Here is a 23,734-nt window from a genome sequence, read left to right as displayed (position 1 = left end):
ATGGTTTAATCAGACCAGTGTGTGTGTCCCAGTGGAAACCTCGTATGAATCTGATCTCAGGTCAGAATGGGGTTAATCAGACCAGTGTGTGTGTCCGGTGGAAACCTCGTATGAATCTGATCTCAGGTCAGAATGGGGTTAATCAGACCAGTGTGTGTGTGTCCAGTGGAAACCTCGTATGAATCTGATCTCAGGTCAGAATGGGGTTAATCAGACCAGTGTGTGTGTGTGTCCAGTGGAAACCTCGTATGAATCTGATCTCAGGTCAGAATGGGGTTAATCAGACCAGTGTGTGTGTCCCAGTGGAAACCTCGTATGAATCTGGTCTCAGGTCAGAATGGGTTTAATCAGACCAGTGTGTGTCCAGTGGAAACCTCGTATGAATCTGATCTCAGGTCAGAATGGGGTTAATCAGACCAGTGTGTGTCCAGTGGAAACCTCGTATGAATCTGATCTCAGGTCAGAATGGGGTTAATCAGACCAGTGTGTGTGTCCAGTGGAAACCTGGTATGAATCTGATCTCAGGTCAGAATGGGGTTAATCAGACCAGTGTGTGTGTCCAGTGGAAACCTGGTATGAATCTGATCTCAGGTCAGAATGGGGTTAATCAGACCAGTGTGTGTGTCCAGTGGAAACCTGGTATGAATCTGATCTCAGGTCAGAATGGGGTTAATCAGACCAGTGTGTGTGTCCAGTGGAAACCTGGTATGAATCTGATCTCAGGTCAGAATGGGGTTAATCAGACCAGTGTGTGTGTCCAGTGGAAACCTGGTATGAACCTGATCTCAGGTCAGAATGGGTTAAGACAGTGAAGTGACTCCACTTTAGTCTTTCACTTCTTTGAGTCTCTGTTTGTAACGTGGGACCAGGTGGGCTGCGTTATGACCATTTTAGGGTCCTTTATGTTTCCTTAATGTTCAGTGGCTACCGTACGTCTCCTTTATGTTTCCTTAATGTTCAGTGGCTACCGTACGCCTCCTTTATGTTTCCTTAATGTTCAGTGGCTACCGTACGCCTCCTTTATGTTTCCTTAATGTTCAGTGGCTACCGTACGCCTCCTTTATGTTTCCTTAATGTTCAGTGGCTACCGTACGCCTCCTTTATGTTTCCTTAATGTTCAGTGGCTACCGTACGCCTCCTTTATGTTTCCTTAATGTTCAGTGGCTACCGTACGCCTCCTTTATGTTTCCTTAATGTTCAGTGGCTACCGTACGCCTCCTTTATGTTTCCTTAATGTTCAGTGGCTACCGTACGTCTCCTTTATGTTTCCAGAGCATAAATCAAGAGTTTTTTCACGTCTTGTTGACGTGTTGCATGACTTGTTGCATGTCACGGATTGGTAGAAATTGGGCAGTGTCTGTTTAAGGGGACATCCGTTGAAGTCCCCCAGTATGAACTTGGGCGAGTCAGGAGAGATATTCTCCTGTTTGGATATTGTCTCATATATCATGACATCATCATGATGATGATGATGATGATGATGTCACATGTGGAGTAACCATGGCGACCTGATGTGACCGTCGCATAGAGACTCTATCTCTGCTCACACAGAAACGCTGAGGAGCCATCCTCCGCCAACCCGAACCCAACACATAGCGGTTCAGTGGACGTGGTCTGGAAGGTGTGCAGGTGGGTCAGAGTGTCCTCTGAGGACACGTCATAGAAGGACAGAGTCCCAGTGGGACGGTCCACATACAGTGCTACTCTGAAGACCCCGTCGGAGCGTCCAAGGGGGACGGGGAGGAAAGTCCCCTTCCCATTGTGGCAGACAACGTAACTGTCATTATGACACATCAGACTCCAGGCCATGACACTGCCTCCAAGCTGACAGTCATCACCATCTCCTTTCCTGCTGATTCTTCTGTCAGTCCCTGCTATATGAACCCATCCACTGCACTCTACCTCAGAGTAGCAGCGTTCGCTCACACTCTCTGCACTCAGAACCTGACGATATCCATCAAACCTCTGAGGATGATCAGGATACTGATGACTCTGTCCCTCCACCTTTGTGACCTTCCTGTTGTCCTCAGACAGAGTGAGGACACAGTGTGCTGTGTTTGTGTCCAGAGTGAGACGCTGGGAATCTGATGAGAAAACAACACAGTAAACATTAAATACATTATTCACTGACTGACTTACTGACTGACTGACTGACTGACACACACACACACACACACACGGAGATGTGCACGGGTGCACGCACGTACACACACACACACACACACACACACACACACACACGAATATGTGCACGGACACATGCACGTACACACACACACACACGCACAAAAGATGTGCACAGGCACACGCACGTAGATGCACATACACACACACACATGAAGATGTGCACAGGCACACGCACTCACTCGAAGATGTGCACAGGCACATGCACGTACACACACACATATGCACGTTGTGGCGTCTCACCACGGTACCACCAGACCAGTGTTGTTTTCGTCGACTAAAACTAAATCAAAACTAAATCAAAACGAATCTATGATGACTAAAACTAAGACGAAAAATGTTCGTCGACTACCTTTTTCCACTGACAAAAACAAATGGAAACTAAATGAAAACTAAGCTATGATGACTAAAACTAAGACTAAATATACTGACAATTTCGTCGACAAATAAAAACTAGACTAAAATGTTAGGAAGGGACTGGTGGACAAGAGATCCAGTATAAGTCATTTTACACTTGGTTGCATGCTGAAAGTGTAAAAACACGGCATCAAGACCGCCAAAATACATTTTAGTCGACTAAAACTAGACTAACACTAAGACATTCCAGGTGACTAAACTGTGACTAAAACTAAATGAAGTTTCAGTCCAAAGACTATGACTAAAACTAAAATAGAAATCTGCTGCCAAAAACAACACTGCACCAGACTAATGGGCGCCAAACACCGGCCAGATGTGCACAGGCAAACGCACATACACACACGAAGATGTGCACGGGCACGTACACACACAGACATGAAGATGTGCACGGGCACGTACACACACAGACATGAAGATGTGCACAGGCACACGCACGTACATGCACGCACAAATATGAGCACGGACAGATATGATTATTATGGGGGGTCCCCACAGACAGGCAGGCAGGCAGGCAGGCAGGCAGGCAGGCAGGCAGGCAGACAGACAGACAGACAGGCAGGCAGGCAGGCAGGCAGACAGACAGACAGACAGACAGACAGACAGACAGACAGACAGACAGACAGACAGACAGACAGACAGACAGACAGACAGACAGACAGACAGACAGACAGACAGACAGACAGACAGACAGACAGACACTCACATCTTGAAAGGAGTCGAGGATTAATCCAGTGATCTATCCAGTGTTGTCCTCCATGATTCACACTGTAGGAAGAAATGATAAAACATTTCTATTACCATTGAATGATACAGAGAGTATGAACATGCATCACTTCATTAAGACTCTTCAGCTCACATTCACCATTAAACATTTATTGAATAAAGCAGTGGTTCTCAACCAGTGGTCCGGGGACCACGAGTGGTCCTTAACCCATTTAGACCCGAGATCACATTCTAAAAATGTCTTCTACATCCTGACAGTTTTCTGAAAAAGCTATGTTTCTATGTCAGTCGTTCTTTGATTTTTCAAAAATAGCAGACCTACAAGCTCGTAGCGCGCCACTCGGTGGCGCGATATGAGCTTGAAGATCTGCTATTTTTCAATAGCTAAAGCATAGCATGACGCCAACACCAAAAGGGGTTCACCCATTCTGGGCGCGAACCCCTTTTGGTGTTTTAAGCATTATGTTATACTTTATATATATAAATAGCAGATCTACGAGCTTGTAGATCTTCTATCTTTGAAAAATCGTGAAAATGTGGTGCAAATCTTTGAATATATAATCTTTCAGAGCAAACGTTTTTAACTCAAATCTTTGCTTCAGTGGCCAATTTCATATACTTTTTGGGGTACTTGATATGAAATAGTTTGAGCACCACTGATATACTGTAGAAATATAGGTTTTTCAGAAAACTGTCATGAGTTACAAGACATTTTCTTAATTTCGACGTCAGGCCTAAATGGGTTAAGGGGGCTCCAGGTGGTCCAATCCAATCCACTTTGTTTCAACCTTGTTGTATACAAATGTGCTTCATAAATAAAGTGCTGTACACAAAGAAATACTAAAATATCAAAGAAAAAACAACAGTACATAAACAGGGCAACATAAGGACACAATGCAGTGGAAGCAGCAACTCTTAATCAGTATGTTCAAATGCCAAGGAGTACAAGTGAGTTTTCAGACGTGATTTAAACACAGACAAGGACTGAGAAGCTCTGCCATGAGGTGGAAGTTCATTCCACAGTGTAGACGCTACAACGGGAAATGACCTATTCCCCCCCGGGCGGGATTTCAGCTTTGATTTAGGGATCTTGAGAAGTGACTGGTCAGTCGACCTCAGGGCCCTTGTCGATACTTTGGGAGCTACAAGTTCCGATATATAGACTGGTGCCAACTAAATGATGGAGAGTTGGTAACAAAGTGGACCCTTACAGATCTTTAACTCTAGAGACCCTCCCGGGTGCATTTGGTTTCATTTTACGCTCTCAAGAGTTAAATTACTGTTAAACATCTGCATTAAGTCTGTCAAGAACCCACAGAATTATCTGTATTTGGCTGCGGACCCCCATCTGAAAATATGTTGTTTTAGGGATACCACAGAAGCAAAGATTTGAGTGAAAATGTTCGATCTGAAATAATATATATTCAAAGATTTTGCGCCGCATTCTAATGATTTTTAAATAGCTCATATAGTGCGGCACTCAGTGCAGCGCTATGAGCTTGTAGATCTGCTATTTTTCAATAGGTAAAGTATAACATAATGCTTAAAACACCAACAGGGATACTTTTAATTGGTTTCATATTTGTAAAGCCCACACACAGACTTACACAGTGTTCAATAGCACTGATGTATTGCAGAAAAAAGAAAAACAGAGATAGGTTTGCATCCGACATAGGCCTACTAAAATATGTACACCCAAAACTGCTGAGTCAATCTAAGGTCGCCTTCACACCAGAAAGCTTTACTGCGATTAAAACCAATCCTGATGCATTGTCAGAAAGTGCGCTTCGTTTGGCAGGTGTGAAGCCTCATTCGAATCCTAATCAAAGAACCGCATTCTACTCCGCCAAAAAACAGGGGTTTCTCTTTGCTTCCAATCGGACTTGATTTCGACTCGGTGCATGTGGGAATGCAATCACATCAAATAAAGGAAATGAAGCAGACAATGTGGCGGATGAATGAGGAGTAAAGTTGGAGACGGAGAAGGGATATTTTACGCAGCGAGATGTCCCGTTACCGTGAATAGACGTGATCGAATGAGGAGGCCGAAAATATGGTCAGATGAGCACATTAAGGAAACACATAAAAACACTGCAGTGTACAGAGTAGTCAGTCAGCCAGCCAGCCAGGAGGGCTGTCACTGTGTGCGGGGATCCAAGTGCTGGAGACTTTCTTCATCTTGTTTAAATGTAAATACTGCAAAATTAAACACATGCTTAAGCATGATCTATAAACTGTATAGCTAACATGGCATGTGCAGAGTAGCATACTAATTTAATATGATGATCGGATAGCCTAATCTATAAATACAGATTGTAAACTAATTAAGGATCACTTTGCGCCATCTCCATGTGCCTCGGCCATGTGCCCGCAAAATAACAGTCAGTTTGTGGCGCGCGCACACGCACGCACGCACGCACACACACACACAGACAGTTAGTCCATTCCCCGACGACTTCTCTGCCCATTCGCAGCGACTCTACCAGGGTTATTTAATCCATTAATAAAATGTGCCCAGCGATTTATAAACACGGAGCACTTTTACCGACGGACCGGATGTTGCTGTAGCAGCTAAATGTAGCCAAAACACTCTAAACACGATTCTATCGCGACTAGCGACTGGACAGCGGGGGCCCGTCTAACGCATAATCTTTTCTTAGAATTAGACGGAATGATTTAGATCGCGAGTTAGAGTATGTTGCGCAACATAGAGGATTGCGCAACAAGCGCTCCTAGGCTGTAGAGCGATGCGACCGGTTTTGAGATCATTAATCTCTGTCGTTTTTATCAATCTCCGTCTCAAGCACCAGACCGTACTAAGTACCAGGACGGAGATCTCCGTCATGACTGATTGGAGCAGAGTGGATTCAGAGGCGGGGCTACTTGGCCAGTAGAAAACAGCAACATGCATGTGTCTCAGACTCTCAACCTCTCTTTCAAACTTCACCGTGCATTGTGTAAATCTCACGTTAATTAAATTAACGCCGTTAAAAGGAATTTGTGTTGACGCGCGATTAACATGTTACTAATACTTTGACAGCCTTAGAAAAAATTAAATAAAAACTTATTTTAAACCAAGATGGATGGACACAGTCCAAGTCGACTCACTTGACAGTCTCCAGTCCAGCAGAGAGCAGCGTCTGCTCAGCATCTCCTCCTGGGTGGTTACGGCTGAGGTCCACATGCTTCAGATGGGAGGAGGGGTTGAGGGCTACAGCTGAAGCCAGAGAAGAACAGCCTTTCTCTGTGATCGCACAGCCTGACAACCTGCAGAGATATCCACACTTTAACAAACTGCTGTTGATGCTCCAGTACAGAAAATATAGAATAAGAGTACAGAGGTAAATACAGATCCACACAGAATAAAACTCTATTTACCTCAGAGTCTGCAGTACAGATCCACACAGAATAAAACTCTATTTACCTCAGAGTCTGCAGTACAGATCCACACAGAATAAAACTCTATTTACCTCAGAGTCTGCAGTACAGATCCACACAGAATAAAACTCTATTTACCTCAGAGTCTGCAGTACAGATCCACACAGAATAAAACTCTATTTACCTCAGAGTCTGCAGTACAGATCCACACAGAATAATTTACCTCAGAGTCTGCAGGTGACAATGTGGACTCTTCACTCCGGCACATAGAAGCTCAATTCCAGAGTCCTGCAGGTTGTTCAAAGTCAGGTCTAATTCTCTCAAATGGGAAGGATTGGAGGCGAGAGTCGAGGCCAGAACTTCACAGCTTCTCTCCGACAACCAGCAGTTCTTCAGACTAAATGAAGAATACAACCAGATGAGAGGGGGGGGGGGAGAAAGAAAGAAAAAAAAGAGAGAGAGAGAGAGAGAGAGAGAGAGAGAGAGAGAGAGAGAGAGAGATTTTAAGACGAATAAAATACATATTCCTGCCATACAATTTCCGTTGGCAGCATAAGTTTTCCACATAAAACCTTCTCTCCCACTGGGTTTTTAGATATTGATCCAAAGTTCATGTTTAGAACGTTTTGTGCATTTTGATCAAACTGTCGGGGGCTGACCAGCCTGCGCCGGGGCTTACTGACATCTAGTTACGCCGCTGATACCAATTAAGAATTAACATTGATATAAATATCATTCAAAACTAGGGGATGACACTCTGACAGAACACATTCAACCACTCATAGTGTCATCAGAGGTGTTTAGTGTTTTAATCCATTCTGACCTGAGATCAGATTCTAAAAATGTCTTCTACATCCTGACAGTTTTCTGAAAAAGCTATGTTTCTGTCAGTGGTTCTTCGATTTTTCAAAACTAGCAGACCTACAAGTTCATAGCGCGCCACAATGAGCGCGCGCTATGAGCTTGTAGATCTGCTATTTTTCAATAGTTAAAGCATAACATAATCCTAACACCAAAAGGGGTTCCCGCCCAAAATGGGTTAAATGTAGTATCTCAGCATAAAGACTACATACATTAGTCACTGTATCTTATCAATATTAAGGTCAGTGTGAGTTACCATGATATCCAACCTTATCCACACTTCAAATAAAGTACCACCTCCATAATAACTGCATTATAATCACTTACTATAACAGAATGTAACCAAATAAAAATGGTAAATTAATCTGACCTGAGAATCTCCAGACAACAGTTTGGGCTCTTCAGTGCAGCACAGATGAGATCCACTCCGGAATCCTTCAAGACGTTTCCACTCAAGTCCAGTTCTCTCAAATGGGACGGATTGGAGGTGAGAGCTGAAGCCACAACTTCAATGTGTTCCTCCTGGAGGTCACAGCCAGCAAGTCTGTAATTACAGATTAAATGTAAAATCAGAGATGATCAAAACAGAACAGACCATGTTCACTGTCAAAGAGGTTCCCTGTGGAGCTGTCTGAAATGTGTGTGTGTTTGGATACTTTTCTGATTAAGCAAATAAGAGGCATATTGCATTTATATGTGCTCATACTTTTCCACTGTTTTCATTTGATTGGAATACAAACAATAAATAATGAAAATAACAACTCGCTGCTGTTGCTCCACTCTGACAGTGAAGTGAAGAAATGTTCTGTCAACAGATGAACAGCCTGTACGACCACATGACATTTGTTAAATATTTTGGTTTGCTTAACAAAGTCCTCTGTGAACGCTAAGCCGACCTAATGCAACAATGCAAACATTTGGTCCTTGATCCAGACCTTGTACGCAAACGTTAGGTGTGAAAGGAACCTAAAAGATCTTCAATCTAGTTCTTCAGACATTAGCAGGATGTCAGTGAGAACAGAGAAGTGGAAGATAGATGGAAATCGTGGAACTTACATTTAAATGTATTAAGTAACGTTTGAACGTAATGACCAAGCTCATTGTTTAAAAGACCATCCTCTGTACACCCCTTCACTAATGGTACGGTCCATTTCTCATTTGGTATAGTCTGTTTTCATTGTAGAATAACTAATGAGGACACTGGTAAATAGTACACACACACACACACACGCACACACGCACACACACACACACACACACACACACACACACACACACACACACACACATTGAACCATTCATTCATAAATATGAAGTGAGTCTCACTGAACTGAAATAATGTTCTCATTTGTCACAATGACAATGTGTATGAATGAATGAATGATTGAATGAATGAATGAATGAAAGCTGCTCTAACATGATTATATTCTTATAACTACTAACCTGGCCGTTTTGCAGTTCCTCACAGCTGGGACCAGTCTCCGTCGCCCCGCGTTGTCTGTGTTGTATTTCTGCACGTCCAACTCTTCCAGAACCTGCTCTGACATCATCAGCATGGAAGCCAGAGCTGAACACTGAGGCACAGAGAGTTTCTTCCCTGATCTGTTCTCTGACTCCAGGTACTGTTGGATCCCCTGACTGACTGACGGGTCGTTCATCTCCATCAGACAGTAGAAGATGTTGATACATCTGTCAGGAGAGAACTCATCATCATCATCATCATCATCATCATCATCCATCTCCTTCAGGTTGTCGATGGCTCTCTGGATCTCCTCTGGACGGTTCTCTGTCTGACCCAGCAGACCTCCTAACAGACTCTGGTTGGACTGCAGTGAGAGACCATGAAGGAAACGGACAAAGAGGTCCAGGTGACCACTTTCACTCTTCAGGGTTTTCTTCATAACAGCCTTCAGGAAGTCAGACAGGGAAATGTCACTGTCTGAACCGTCACTGTCTGAACCGTCACTGTCTGAACCGTCACTGTCACCATCATCTCCCAGGAATGTCTTCAGGACCTCCGTGTTCTTCTGTGTGAAACAGTGGAACAGGTAGACTGCAGCCAGAAACTCCTGGATGCTCAGATGAACGAAGCAGTAGACGATTTGTTTGAAGAAGAAGCCGTCTTCTTTGAAGAAGGTTGTGCAGAAGCCCGATATCAAGTCCTTGGTCACATCAAGACCACACGCTTTCAGGTCTTTCTCATCGAAAATTATTCGTCCTTTGTCCAGTTGGACAAACGCCAGCTTTCCCAGCTTCAGAAGAACGTCTCCTGCATCCTTTATGAGCTTCTCTTTGTCTTCATTGTTTAGTGTAGGATCCTTCATCTTCTCCCGCAGTGTCTCACTCATCAGGAAGTGGCAGAACAGCTCAACCAGGGTTTTGGGCAGCTTTGTCATCCCCGTGTTCTGCACAACGGTAGCAAGGATCCAACAGAAGACTGGGATTTCACACATGGTGTGGAGCATCTTTGATTTCTGGATGTGTGAGAAGATTGAGCTGGCCTGGTTCTCATCACTGATGCTCTTCGTGAAGAACTTCTGGAAGAAGTCCTTCTTCTGGTCATCTTCAATGAAGCCTCGTACTTCTGTCATCCTGTTAACAAACGCCTTAGGAATCTGTTTGACTGCTGCAGGTCGGGAGGTTATCCAGATGCGAGCAGAGGGGAGCAGCTCTCCCTTGATGAGGTTTACAAGCAGATGTTCCACTGGGTACGAATCCATCACATTCATGAGGCCAAAATCTGTTTTGAAATCGAACTGGAAATTTTCTTCATCATATCCATCCATAACAATCATGACTTTGAAGGGGCTCTTGTTGTAGCTTACTGACTTCTGCAACACCTTGAAGATGTCATTAAGAACTTCTTCCTCAATGAATCTGGTTTCCTTGATGCAGTGGTGAATTAGCTGTGCCAAAGTAAATTTCTTTCCCTTGAGCAGATTTAACTGGCGGAACTTGAGTGGGAACACGAGGTGTGGACCTTGGCCGAAACGTTTCTTGGCCCAGTCAGACAGATACTTTTGTACGAGGAACGTTTTGCCAATTCCTGCACAGCCAGTGGTCAGTGCTGATCTTATTTCTCTTCCAGAAGGGTCTTCGTGAATTTCTTCAGGTTGGATTTGTGTTCCATGTCCTGAGAGAGAGAGAGAGAATGTGTACCTGTTACCAATAACAGAAATTGAGTTTCAACAACAGATGTTCAGGAGGCGGAGGAACACACCTTGACCACACCTTCCACATCTTGACCACATCTTGACCACATCCTCCGCCCTCCACGCCGATCCACCTGAGCCTACTTATACCCGCCCCAGACAACCCAGCATCCTCTCTGCTTTTGGTATACCTCCACCATCCCCATCACCACCACAGGACCAGCAGCATCTCCACTCTCCTCCATCTCTCCTCACCTCCACCATCCCCATCACCACCACAGGACCAGCAGCATCTCCACTCTGCTCCATCTCTCCTCCCTTCCTCACAGTTCCCATGGGGGGATCACGCCTCCACGTGTACCGCGGGCTGACCGCCACACGACCCCCTCCCCAAAGACTCCAGGGTCTGCGACCCCCCCGGAACCCACGCCCCGCTACCCCCACTCTCCTCCTCATCATGTCATTCCTTCATTCAATAAAACCTTTAAACCTTCCACAATGGTGTGTTCATTCCAGTGAATAGAACATTTTCCACTCCAGTCATTGTCATTGTGAACTAGTTATGACACTATAGAGATGACAACTTAAGCCCAACACACACCGGCTCCGTCCGACGTGGCGCGACGCGTTGCCGGCTTGCCGCGCAGCGCTGCCTGGAAAATAGAACTGGTTCTATCGGCGCGTCAGGCGAGGCGCCAGCTCGCGTCGGACGCCACCGGTGTGCGATATGGGGTTTTTTGGGCCCAATGACAGCGCCACAACAGGCCATTATATGAACTTTCAGGAAGTCCCGATTTCCTTAGTGGCTTCACAGAATATCTGTATGACTGCCCCCCTGGTTAAATATCTGTCTGACTGCCCCCCTGGTTGGGACGCTCGTGTTGCAGTCTCTCACAGGCACAGATCGACTTTTTACCGGGACAGGTTTTAGTTGGGTCGGTCGATCCCTGTGGGAGACGGCAGCACGTATTGTTCTAGTGCCTGGAGAATGGACAGGCATAGCAGCGAGTAGCTCTGGTTCATAGCCCACCTCCTGTCCCTTATTATCGTAAAGTCGGGTAGTGTACACTGTTTATCCCATGTGTCTGACTCTGTGTTGACTGTGTACGTCGCCTCGGCTAAAAACACAAGGGAAGCCTGTCTTATGTTTCGCCGTACGACCTGTTGCATCAGCATGCTAAAGAAAATAGCTGATCTGCAAGCTCACAATGTCGCCTCGGCAACACGTTGTGAGCTAGTAGTCTATTTTCAGCACGCGTAAAAATGGAGGACGAGACGTTCAGAAACCTTTGCCTTCACAGTACACAAGCTGGCTGTCACAAGTTGAAAAGAGATGTGGCCCAAATGACGAGACATTAAAGAGATGTGGCCCATATGACGAGACATTAAAGAGATGTGGCCCATATGACGAGACATTAAAGAGATGTGGCCCATATGACGAGACATTAAAGAGATGTGGCCCATATGACGAGACATTATAGAGATGTGGTCCATATGACGAGACATTAAAGAGATGTGGTCCATATGACGAGACATTAAAGAGATGTGGCCCATATGACGAGACATTAAAGAGATGTGGCCCATATGACGAGACATTAAAGAGATGTGGCCCATATGACGAGACATTATAGAGATGTGGCCCATATGACGAGACATTAAAGAGATGTGGCCCATATGACGAGACATTAAAGAGATGTGGCCCATATGACGAGACATTAAAGAGATGTGGTCCATATGACGAGACATTAAAGAGATGTGGTCCATATGACGAGACATTAAAGAGATGTGGCCCATATGACGAGACATTATAGAGATGTGGCCCATATGACGAGACATTAAAGAGATGTGGTCCATATGACGAGACATTAAAGAGATGTGGTCCATATGATGAGACATTATAGAGATGTGGCCCATATGACGAGACATTATAGAGATGTGGCCCATATGACGAGACATCATCAAAATGGACAACGATTAGGCCTACAGATTCAGTGGCATTTCACATTGCATGGGTGGAGGAAGAGTGGGCACCTAAACGTTAAATTGGCTATTTTTTTAAAGAGTTAATTTGGACGTATTGTAAACGTTTTCACTTGTTTAATCCCAAAGGGGATTTATCTTTCTTTGATTAAAAGGATCCCTGGTCAGACAAATATGCCTTAAAACACTATACTTGCCCTCTATATCTAAAAAATAAAAACACCTTAAATATTTTTATTTATTTCATAAATAGAGAATCTTAGGAACTGCTCCTGTCCAAGTTGAGGATGTCATATGACATACTGTATGTCCATGTGTGGTCCAGCCCCAGGGAATGTATGGAATGCACATGCTAATAAAAAAGTATTTAAATATTGCTTTGATGCTCATATTATTCTTAGGCAGTATTAACCCATTCTGACCGGGCACCCATTTTGGTGTTGGCATCATGTTATGCTTTAGCTATTGAAAAATAGCAGATCTACAAGCTCATATCGCGCCACCGAGTGGCGCGCTATGAGCTTGTAGGTCTGCTATTTTTGAAAAATCGAAGAGCGACTGACATTTTTAGAATCTGATCTCAGGTCAGAATGGGTTCATCAGGACCAGTGTGTGTCCGGCGGAAACCTCGTGTGAATCTGATCTCAGGTCAGAATGGGTTAAGTTGTTTTATTAGCATAATATGCATTCCATAGGGCTGGACTAGCTCTGGTCCATAGCCTTACTGCTTAAGGCTATGGACCAGAGCTAGGGCTGGCCCACACATGGACATATCATCAACCTGCGATGGGAGCAGTCCCTATTGATTGAAAGATTCTCTCTTTATGAAAGAAATAAAATGTTGATGGTGTTTTAAAATAAAAAAAATATTCATAGAGGGCAAGTATAATGTTTTAAGGCACATTTGTCTTATTAGCCAGGGATCCTTAAGTTTTCAGAGAAAATAATCGAGGTTATTTTTTTAGACAAAATCGTGCAGCCCTAACAGATGGTATTAGTAGTAGTAAATGGAGGCTATAAACACAGTGTACAGATGGTATTAGTAGTAGTAAATGGAGGTTATAAACACAGTGTACAGATGGTATTAGTAGTAGTAAATGGAGGCTATAAACACAGTGTACAGATGGTATTAGTAGTAGTAAATGGAGGCTATAAACACAGTGTACAGATGGTATTAGTAGTAGTAAATGGAGGCTATAAACACAGTGTACAGGACTGCATTTATTCTCAGAGGCTCTCTCTATGATTGCTGGCAATTAATCCTTCTACTAAACAGTTAGGAATCCTAAGCTAAGTATGTCCTTCTAGAAGTATTGTTAGTGAACACAACTATAATAAATATCTTTGTCCAACTGTGAGGCACGCACGCGCACACACACACACACACACACACACACACACACACACACACACACACACACACACACACACACACACACACACACACACACACACACACACACACACACACACACACACAGACACACACACACACACACACACACACAACTTACCTCTCAGTTTGGCAGCGCTCTCTCGTCTTGCCTTCTCTTCTAAAGCTGAGATGCGAGACAGTGATTGGTCAGAGTGGAGACACATCATCATATTGGGTCTGTGTGTGTGTGTGTGTGTGTGTGTGTGTGTGTGTGTGTGTGTGTGTGTGTGTGTGTTACATTAGACATTAAGATAAACTTTTCATGCTTTCAATGAATTATGCAGTCAAACGAAGTAGACGTTACATCCACCTGGCACAACAAATACAATTAACCACCTTTTCTTTACTTTCTTACCTGGCAGCGCAGCAGAAGGGTTCCATTCCTTGAGTTGTGGATACGTGTCGAGAATCTCTGGATCTTTGAGAAGTGTGAGGAACTGAGATGAAGTTCCCTCTCCTCCACTAATCACTGTATCAATAAGCTCAATACAAACATCTTCTGGCTGCGCTATATTCTTCAGTCTTAAATAAACTCTGGCATCAATAATTCCCTCACTCTGAGCATGCTGTAGAATGTGGAGATCTGATCTGAGCCACTTGATCAGTTCCACCTTGTTGGCCACCAATATGTCCACAGAGCCCTATAGAAATGAGTAGCAGGTATTATTATTTTCAATATGCAAATTAATTGTATTAATTAACCTTATTTTGAGTTGCTATTTGCCAGTAAACCAACCTGTAGAGGATCTCCGTGAGAGGAAGCCATGGTCTTCTCTGGATGAGGCACAGCTGTTGAACAAAGAAGAAATGTAACCTTTTCTCATTGGAGGGAGTGTAAACTCCACCTCATTGGACAGAACTCACTGGTCCTGATTCACAACGGCGTGTACGCGCATAACGTGACACTACGTGAGCGGAGCGTGAGCGGACAGGCATTTACGTGGATTCTCACATTGCGTGGGAATTCATGGCCATCTCCGTGAAGTTGACGGTGACGTTGGTTGGTCGGAAACTCTGCACATAGCTACGCCAGCTCTCATGGTAGTCTAAAGGCCATACGCTTGCGTAGAAGGCTTTAGTCTTCATGCTGAATCAATAAAAAGTTCCCAAATCTCAGATAAAATATGTAGGCATGTGTCCCCAACATTGGTCAGCACATAAAAAATGTATATATCCTATATAAAAGCCAAGTATCACTTGTGTATGCCTACTGTATATGCATGCATTCTAGAGGCAAGTTTGCCTAGAGTCCCATAAAGAATCTGCCCCCAAGCCCGACACCTTTTAGCTCTAATGCATATATGGTTCACAGACATGCCGGTCTAACAGACAGCAGTCCACATTGTGGCATCAGCACGTGCAATTCGGCCAGTCATAGTTTTAAGCCAGCTCACCTTAATTCATTATAATATGGGCAACTGTAGCTGTGTAGGCTGTAGGCTACTACATTGATCTCATCATGAGATCAATCAAGTTTGGTGCCAAATGTCCCGCGAATCATTTTAATATGACATCATGAAATGAACCTGCACTCACTGACAAAGAGGATATCGGCTACCCGCCGTATATGGTTGACATTTTAAATAGCTATATGCCTACGTGTCCATGATCAGAACAAATCCATTTGTTCACTGAATCCTGCAGGCTATGATGACGTATTTCGATATTTCCTGTTGCCTTATATGGTGTGGAATGGATGTGGATGTTCCATCTAACCAGGCGACACCAGGCGAATCGCTTGGGAAAAATGCGGAAAGGATACACTCGCTGATCCGCACAAATGAAGTGATTACACCAGCTTCTCTGAATAACACGGGACCTAAGCGTAGGTTGAGAGGACGGATTAATACGATATCATTACGCATCTGTTTACGCATCATTTCCACTGTGGCGTATTTCACAAGATGGAAGAAGAGGACATTCCAAAAGTGCTTGGTTTAAATATTTGATATGTCTTTATAAATATAATTTCTTATTATGATCAACTTTCCGTCACAAACGTTACGCCTCCTGTCCCCTACTAATCTTATGTCGTCACATAGCTGTATAGAAGTGTTGTCATTATTTGTCCCAGGACCCAACGGCAACGCTAACATCGAGGGGGACAAAACCTCCATAACCAAACACTGTTTCATCAGGCTATCTTTATGGAATAAAGATAGCCTGATGAAGGCCGCATAGGCCGAAACGTTGATATTTCCCTAAGAATAAAAGTTGGTCACTGCATTTGAAGACAGTGTGCGGTTGTTTTCCTTGTTCACTATGAATATTGTAAAAACGGTCGGGCAGTTACAGTATAGGTAATACTAACAAACATCACACCATCCTGGCTGCTCTTTGGGTTGTTCCTAAGTAGGGGTGGACGATAATGCTTCATGCTGGTCTGATGTCACAGCTATTGTTGAGTTAGAAAAGACAACAGAATTGTATAAGAAACCTGCTGTTTAGTAATCAGTTTTACATCTATTCATAGTTTCAGCTCACCTTCAGCTTTAGAGACTCCTCCACTTGTTGACGTTGAACTTGACATTGTTGCGTCAGCACCTGTAGCTTCAGGCTGGTCTGATGTCACAGCTACTGTTGAGTTAGAAAAGACAACAGAATTGTGTAAGAAACCTTCTGTTTAACAGTGTTAAATAGCTCTATATTGTGACAGTAATAATTGCTATAGAGTGTGTTCAGTAACAGTGTTAAATAGCTCTATATTGTGACAGTAATAATTGCTATAGAGTGTGTTCAGTAACAGTGTTAAATAGCTCTATATTGTGACAGTAATCATTGCTATAGAGTGTGTTCAGTAACATTGTTAAATAGCTCTATATTGTGACAGTAATCATTGCTATAGAGTGTGTTCAGTAACAGTGTTAAATAGCTCTATATTGTGACAGTAATCATTGCTATAGAGTGTGTGTTCAGTAACAGTCTTAAATAGCTCTATTGTGACAGTAATAATTGATTTAGAGAACAACATGACAGATTGCAATGTGTTGTGAGCTTGTAAATCTGCTATTTGTGTATAATGTTTTCCTCAGAATAGGGAAGCTGGGGTTCAAATGGTTAATCAGTTTATTGAAGACATCTATTCATAGTTTCAGCTCACCTTCAGCTTTAGAGACTCCTCCACTTGTTGACGTTGAACTTGACATTGTTGCGTCAGCACCTGTAGCTTCAGGCTGGTCTGATGTCACAGCTACTGTTGAGTTAGAAAAGACAACTGAATTGTATAGGAAACCTGCTGTTTAACTGTGTTAAATAGCTCTATATTGTGACAGTAATCATTGCTATAGAGTGTGTTTAGTAACAGTGTTAAATAGCTCTATATTGTGACAGTAATCATTGCTATAGTGTGTGTTCAGTAACAGTGTTAAATAGCTCTATATTGTGACAGTAATCATTGCTATAGTGTGTGTTCAGTAACAGTGTTAAATAGCTCTATATTGTGACAGTAATCATTGCCATAGAGTGTGTTTAGTAACAGTGTTAAATAGCTCTATATTGTGACAGTAATCATTGCTATAGAGTGTGTGTTTAGTAACAGTGTTAAATAGCTCTATATTGTGACAGTAATCATTGCTATAGAGTGTGTTCATTAACAGTGTTAAATAGCTCTATATTGTGACAGTAATCATTGCTATAGAGTGTGTTCAGTAACATTGTTAAATAGCTCTATATTGTGACAGTAATCATTGCTATAGTGTGTGTGTTTAGTAACAGTGTTAAATAGCTCTATATTGTGACAGTAATCATTGCTTTAGAGAACAACATGACACATTGCAATGTGTTGAGCTTGTAAATCTGCTATTTGTGTATAATGTTCTCCTAAGAATAGGGAAGCTGGGGTTCAAATGGTTAATCAGTTTATTGAAGACTTCTATTCATAGTTTCAGCTCACCTTCAGCTTTAGAGACTCCTCCACTTGTTGACGTTGAACTTGACATTGTTGGGTCAGAGCCTGTAGCTTCAGGCTGGTCTGATGTCACAGCTACTGTTGAGTTAGAAAAGACAACAGCATTGTATAAGAAACCTGCTGTTACCAGGCAGTAATTAACTATTATCTGGCTATTAAACTGATGCTAAGTTATTACATCAATCTTTAGCAAGGTAATGAACTGTTATTGCAGCAGGGAAGAATGTACTAGTAGGTCAAGCGAGTACTCAAGTTCAAATGTTTCCAGAAAGCAAACATTATATTTGATTATTTCCTTGCTGTCTAACCACAATCTCACCTTTGAAGTGTCTAAACACATGCACTAGATGAGCACACAATCTCCCCTTTGAAGTGTCTAAACACATGCACAAGATGAGCGCACAATCTCCCCTTTGAAGTGTCTAAACACATGCACAAGATGAGCACACAATCTCCCCTTTGAAGTTTCTAAACACATGCACTAGATGAGCACACAATCTCCCCTTTGAACCATCTCTCATGTAAGACACTTTGGCCAGGGATAGACCGTATGAGGTTCACCTACCTTTGGCCATGTGTGGGAACCTGTGCAGTAGATCATTCCTGTGGATCTTCTTCAGAACATTCGCCATGATCTGAGGAGCATGACCGGGGTAGCTCAGCACCATCAGATGAGCGATGCCCTTCTTGTTGTTCTTCTCAAGGAAGCACTGTGGGATTGGAACGTCTGGGGTTGGAAGCGGTGGGAGAGGAACGAGGCCTTCAAAGATATCAGGGAGAGGGACGAGGCCTTCAAAGATATCAGGGTGTTGCAAGTGAACCTTGAAGTCCTCGAACTCCCTGGCTTTCAGCTCCTTCAGAGTCTTCAAGATGAGTTCCTCAAGTAAATCCATGGTTGGTTCCTGGGGCAAACGGAGAGAGGATGTTAACATCTCAGCTTTGTTCTCTAAAGCCGTGTTCACGATGAAAGACACAATAATCATATTTCTAGTCACTTGAATGGAGTTCATTCAATCACTGCACATTCTATGGGAACAGTACGGAATTCACACAGGGTGACGTGTTTAGTGCGGTAGTATAGTAGCATAGATAGTGCATAGTTTGTAGATGGTGCATGTAGCATGCTGCTTTCTGCTTGCTACTCTCTGCCGCCGCCAGCTAGCCCCCCCCCCCCCCCCCCCCCCCCCCCCCCCAGCCCTGCCATCCCAGAGTGAGGTCAAGGATTCCTTCTACCAGTCACTGGACGAGGCTCTTCGTCGGATCCCCAACAACGACAAGATCTTCTTGCTCTGGGATCTTAATGCCAGAGTGGGACAGAACAGCAGGATAGTGATTGGTCCAGAGTGGGACAGAACAGCAGGATAGTGATTGGTCCAGAGTGGTAAATGGTAAATGGTAAATGGTGCATTTATATAGCGCCTTTATCCAAGGCGCTTTACAGAGATTGTGCATTACATTCACCCATTCATACACCGATGGCAGCGGAAACCATGCAAGGCACCAACTAGCACATCGGGAGCAATTAGGGGTTCAGTGTCTTGCTCAAGGACACTTCGACACTAACTCTGGGGGAGCCCAGGTTCGAACTGGCAACCTTACGGTTACCATCCAGGCACTCTACCCCTGAGCCACCGCCGCCGCGGTCCCAGAGTGGTCCAGAGTGGGACAGAACAGCAGGATAGTGATTGGTCCAGAGTGGGACAGAACAGCAGGATAGTGATTGGTCCAGAGTGGGACAGAACAGCAGGATAGTGATTGGCAGTGATTGGCAGGCATGGAGTTGGCCAGGTTAATGCAAATGGGATGAGATTACTTTGTCTCTGCTCTGAACATAACCTGACGATAACCAACACCATCTTCCAGCAGAAGACTAAGTATAAGACTTCATGGATGCACCCTCGTTCCAAACACTGGCACCTGATAGATTATATCATAGTGAGGCGTAGTCAGTGTTGTACCCGAACGCGTTCAAAGAACGATCGTTCACAAACTCGTTCATATTGTGGGTGAACGTGAACTGAACATACTGTATTTCTGTTTGATGAACGTCATTGTGAACGCGTTCATTTCTGGCGTGTGTGAACGTCACTTTTTCACGTTCAACTTTCGTTCCAGAGTGAGTGTTTCAATAGAGGCTTCCAGGCGAAATCCCCGGCACTAAAACACACCCTAAACATGCCTTAATATCTAGCGGAAAACCCACCAATAAGTCCCTATCCGACACAAATTAACTAATCTTTCTCAGCCGTCACTGGAGCGCGCAACTAGCTACTGCATGATGATCATGCACGCTGACAGACAGCACGCTGACAGACAGCACGCTGACAGACAGCACGCAGACAGACAGGACGCAGACAGACAGCACGCAGACAGACAGCACGCTGACAGACAGCACGCAGACAGACAGCAGACACGGTCCCAAATCCTAACACAAACACTGAGGAAACCTGTTGTTGTTTGATTAAACATAATGTGCCACGAAAAATAGCTTAGTTGGTTATTATCGCGTCGAGGAAGTACGTGTCCATAATATCGCCACGAACGGCCAACAAAAGACATCTCTCTTCCACAGTGAATGAAGCGCAGTGATGCCTGATTTATTCTTCGTCGTACAATCATGTGTTCCGTGCTGAAAATAGCTGATATACAAGCTCACAACGCGTCGCGTCCGCCGTCCGGACACGTTGTGAGCTTGTAGATCAGCTATTTTCAGCATGCGGAGATGCAGACTCTGAGAACATTCAGAAACTTTTGCCTTCACAATAAAAGCATGCACGTTGTCACTTTATTAATCCCAAAGGCCTTCATTTGGAATAAAGTCTGCGGTTTTATATGGCTATGGGCTGTGGCAATAATAATAATAAAACTAAATAAAACTATAATAGTTATTTTTTGGAACGATGAACTTTAGTTCCATTTTTTAATGATGAACTATGAACGGAACTAGTTCATTTTAAAAAAATGAACTGTGAACTGAAATAGTTCCTAAAAAGAAAACGTTGGAGGATGACCGTAACACCGATAGAAGTGGACGTCATCATCGGATTTGATGGACAACCATAAGCAAAGCGTGTGTGTGTGTGTGTGTGTGTGTGTGTGTGTGTGTGTGTGTGTGTGTGTGTGTGTGTGTGTGTGTGTGTGCGTGCGTGTGTGTTCTAGTTGCCATGTATATTTCATAATCTTCATACATTTATTTGACATTGTAATGTATCAGCAAAATATTTAGGAAAATTATAACAACTTCAGATACAATATGAAATATTTGATTAACAACTGAATTCACCACCAATACTAATGTCTGCAGTCTTCGTCGTTCTTACAGTGAGTTTCTACAATGTATTTTTTAAACCCTAACTTCAGTTAGTTTGGAGAGTAAATAAACAGACCTTGTGACGACTCCATCCCCGTGATCCGCACCTCCCCATCTTGATGTCGTCCTTGCTGCTTCTTCTTCTTCTGCTTCTTCTACTGCTGCTGCTTCACGCTGACAGATGACAACAACAACACTTAAAGCGCAAATAAGATGCATTTTAAAACTGCTTTTAATATTTAATATCATATTGTCCATGTCCCTCAAAGTTATTTCTAATGGTTTGAGCCTCAATCACCACTCTGATATAACCAGGCCTTGTGATTTCTTTCTGGACTTTGAAAGCAGTTTTAGCTGCAGTACCACAATGTCCTGAGGTGGTGGGGGTGCTGATATGCAGATTATTTAATATTTGAGTCATTATAATACTGACGCTAGATCAAAACAGGCTTGTTTCTTCCATTGCAGCTTGGGAAATCAACAATGGTGGACATTGTGAACAAAGTAGAAATGCAAATTTGGAACTGAAGACTGAAGAAGAGGAGGAATTATACAAAGTAGGGTGACATTAATGACATCACGATGAGACCAAAATCAGTTGAGCTGTTCCTGAGAGCAATTTCCATTAAAGCACCTGATATGATATGAAAGCCTGATTGTTCAAAATTGGTTATTTGTGGGGAGAGAAAACACACATGGGAGCGCCAAAAACACAAAATAAATTGAAAAGGTAGAATGTTATGTTATAGGTCCTTTAACTGTGTTCATGCACAGCAGTGCTTTTCAACCCTTTTCACATGAAGGCCCGTCAGTAAATGACAATTGAAAACCAAATGGTGGTCCGTGTCTCAAATTCCGACTACATTTTAGTCGGAATTTGAGACACGGACCACCATTTGATGAGATTTAGACCCAAAACTAAAATATGCTCTGTTTTTGTTGGATACGATTTCTTACAATCTTTACAATTCTTAACAGTGTTAAATAGCTCTATATTGTGACAGTAATCATTGCTATAGAGTGTGTTCAGTAACAGTGTTAAATAGCTCTATATTGTGACAGTAATCATTGCTATAGAGTGTGTTCAGTAACAGTGTTAAATAGCTCTATATTGTGACAGTAATCATTGCTATATAGTTTGTGTTCAGTAACAGTGTTAAATAGTTAAATATATATTGTGAAAAACACTGGTCTAGACATAGCATAGAGGAGACTGAGGAAAGTAAACCTATCTCCTCAGATCCTGGGGAATTTCTACCGCTGCGCCATCGAGAGCATCCTCACGTACTGCACCACGGTCTGGTACGGAAACTGTACAGCCTCTGACCGGGTGGTGAAAACTGCCCAACGCATCACCGGAACATCTCTCCCTGTCATTAAGACTATCTATGACAGTCGGTGCCTGAGGAAGGCCCATAACATCATAAAGGACCCCTCTCACCCCAACCACAGTCTGTTTGCCCTCCTCCCCTCTGGGAGACGCTTTAGGAACCTTGCCTCCAAGTCCAGCAGACTTAGGGCCGATTCATACTCCTATTTTAGAGCCGAATAAAAGTCGGTTCGGCTCTGTAGAGCCTACAATTTGACGTCATTTGAGGTTCGGGGGGGCGGGGTACCGTCCCAAAGTCGGCTCTTCGGTGCTACTGAAAATTTCTGACGAGCCGAAATCATTTCGGCACTACAGCGCCGAAACAGCGGTAAAATAGGAGTATGAATCGGCCCTTAGGAACAGCTTCTTCCCCTCCACTGTCATCTACCTAAACTCCTCATCCACTCCTTTCCCTCCTCCCCCTCCCCCCAACCCATCCACTGTCATCTACCTAAACTCCTCATCCACTCCTTTCCCTCCTCCCCCCAACCCATCCACTGTCATCTACCTAAACTCCTCATCCACTCCTTTCCCTCCTCCCCCCAACCCATCCACTGTCATCTACCTAAACTCCTCATCCACTCCTTTCCCTCCTCCTCCTCCCCCCAACCCATCCACTGTCATCTACCTAAACTCCTCATCCACTCCTTTCCCTCCTCCCCCCAACCCATCCACTGTCATCTACCTAAACTCCTCATCCACTCCTTTCCCTCCTCCCCCCAACCCATCCACTGTCATCTACCTAAACTCCTCATCCACTCCTTTCCCTCCTCCTCCTCCCCCCAACCCATCCACTGTCATCTACCTAAACTCCTCATCCACTCCTTTCCCTCCTCCTCCTCCCCCCAACCCAGACACATCCTAGTCTATAACACTATGTGGACTCATGCGATGTGGCCACTGGACTCGTGGAATATGGTCTCTGGACCTTAGTTTAGCACTCTGTGCATTGGGCCACGTGCAATAAGGGCTACGTGCAATATGGACCGAACATGTTTTCTTCTTATTTATTACTTAT

General features: G+C 43.7%; 1 protein-coding gene across 1 annotated transcript; it reads right to left on the bottom strand.

Annotated features, from left to right (window-relative positions):
• Positions 1-1,533: 1,533 nt before the first annotated feature.
• LOC310865920 (protein NLRC3-like) lies at positions 1,534-15,066 on the bottom strand (the record flags this gene model as incomplete). The annotated part of the gene is made up of 11 exons (XM_083775121.1): positions 1,534-2,084; positions 3,305-3,366; positions 6,433-6,591; positions 6,926-7,099; positions 7,934-8,035; positions 9,007-9,205; positions 9,290-10,696; positions 14,210-14,254; positions 14,486-14,771; positions 14,867-14,919; positions 15,021-15,066. The coding sequence occupies 11 exons, from the start codon at positions 15,064-15,066 to the stop codon at positions 1,534-1,536; spliced, it is 3,084 nt and encodes a 1,027-aa protein (XP_083631247.1).
• Between the last annotated feature and the right edge of the window lie 8,668 nt (positions 15,067-23,734).

Source organism: Protomyctophum parallelum (genome assembly GCF_964188405.1).
Source record: "Protomyctophum parallelum genome assembly, chromosome: 10".
Taxonomy (NCBI): domain Eukaryota; kingdom Metazoa; phylum Chordata; class Actinopteri; order Myctophiformes; family Myctophidae; genus Protomyctophum; species Protomyctophum parallelum.
This window is presented reverse-complemented; position numbering and strand designations above follow the sequence as displayed.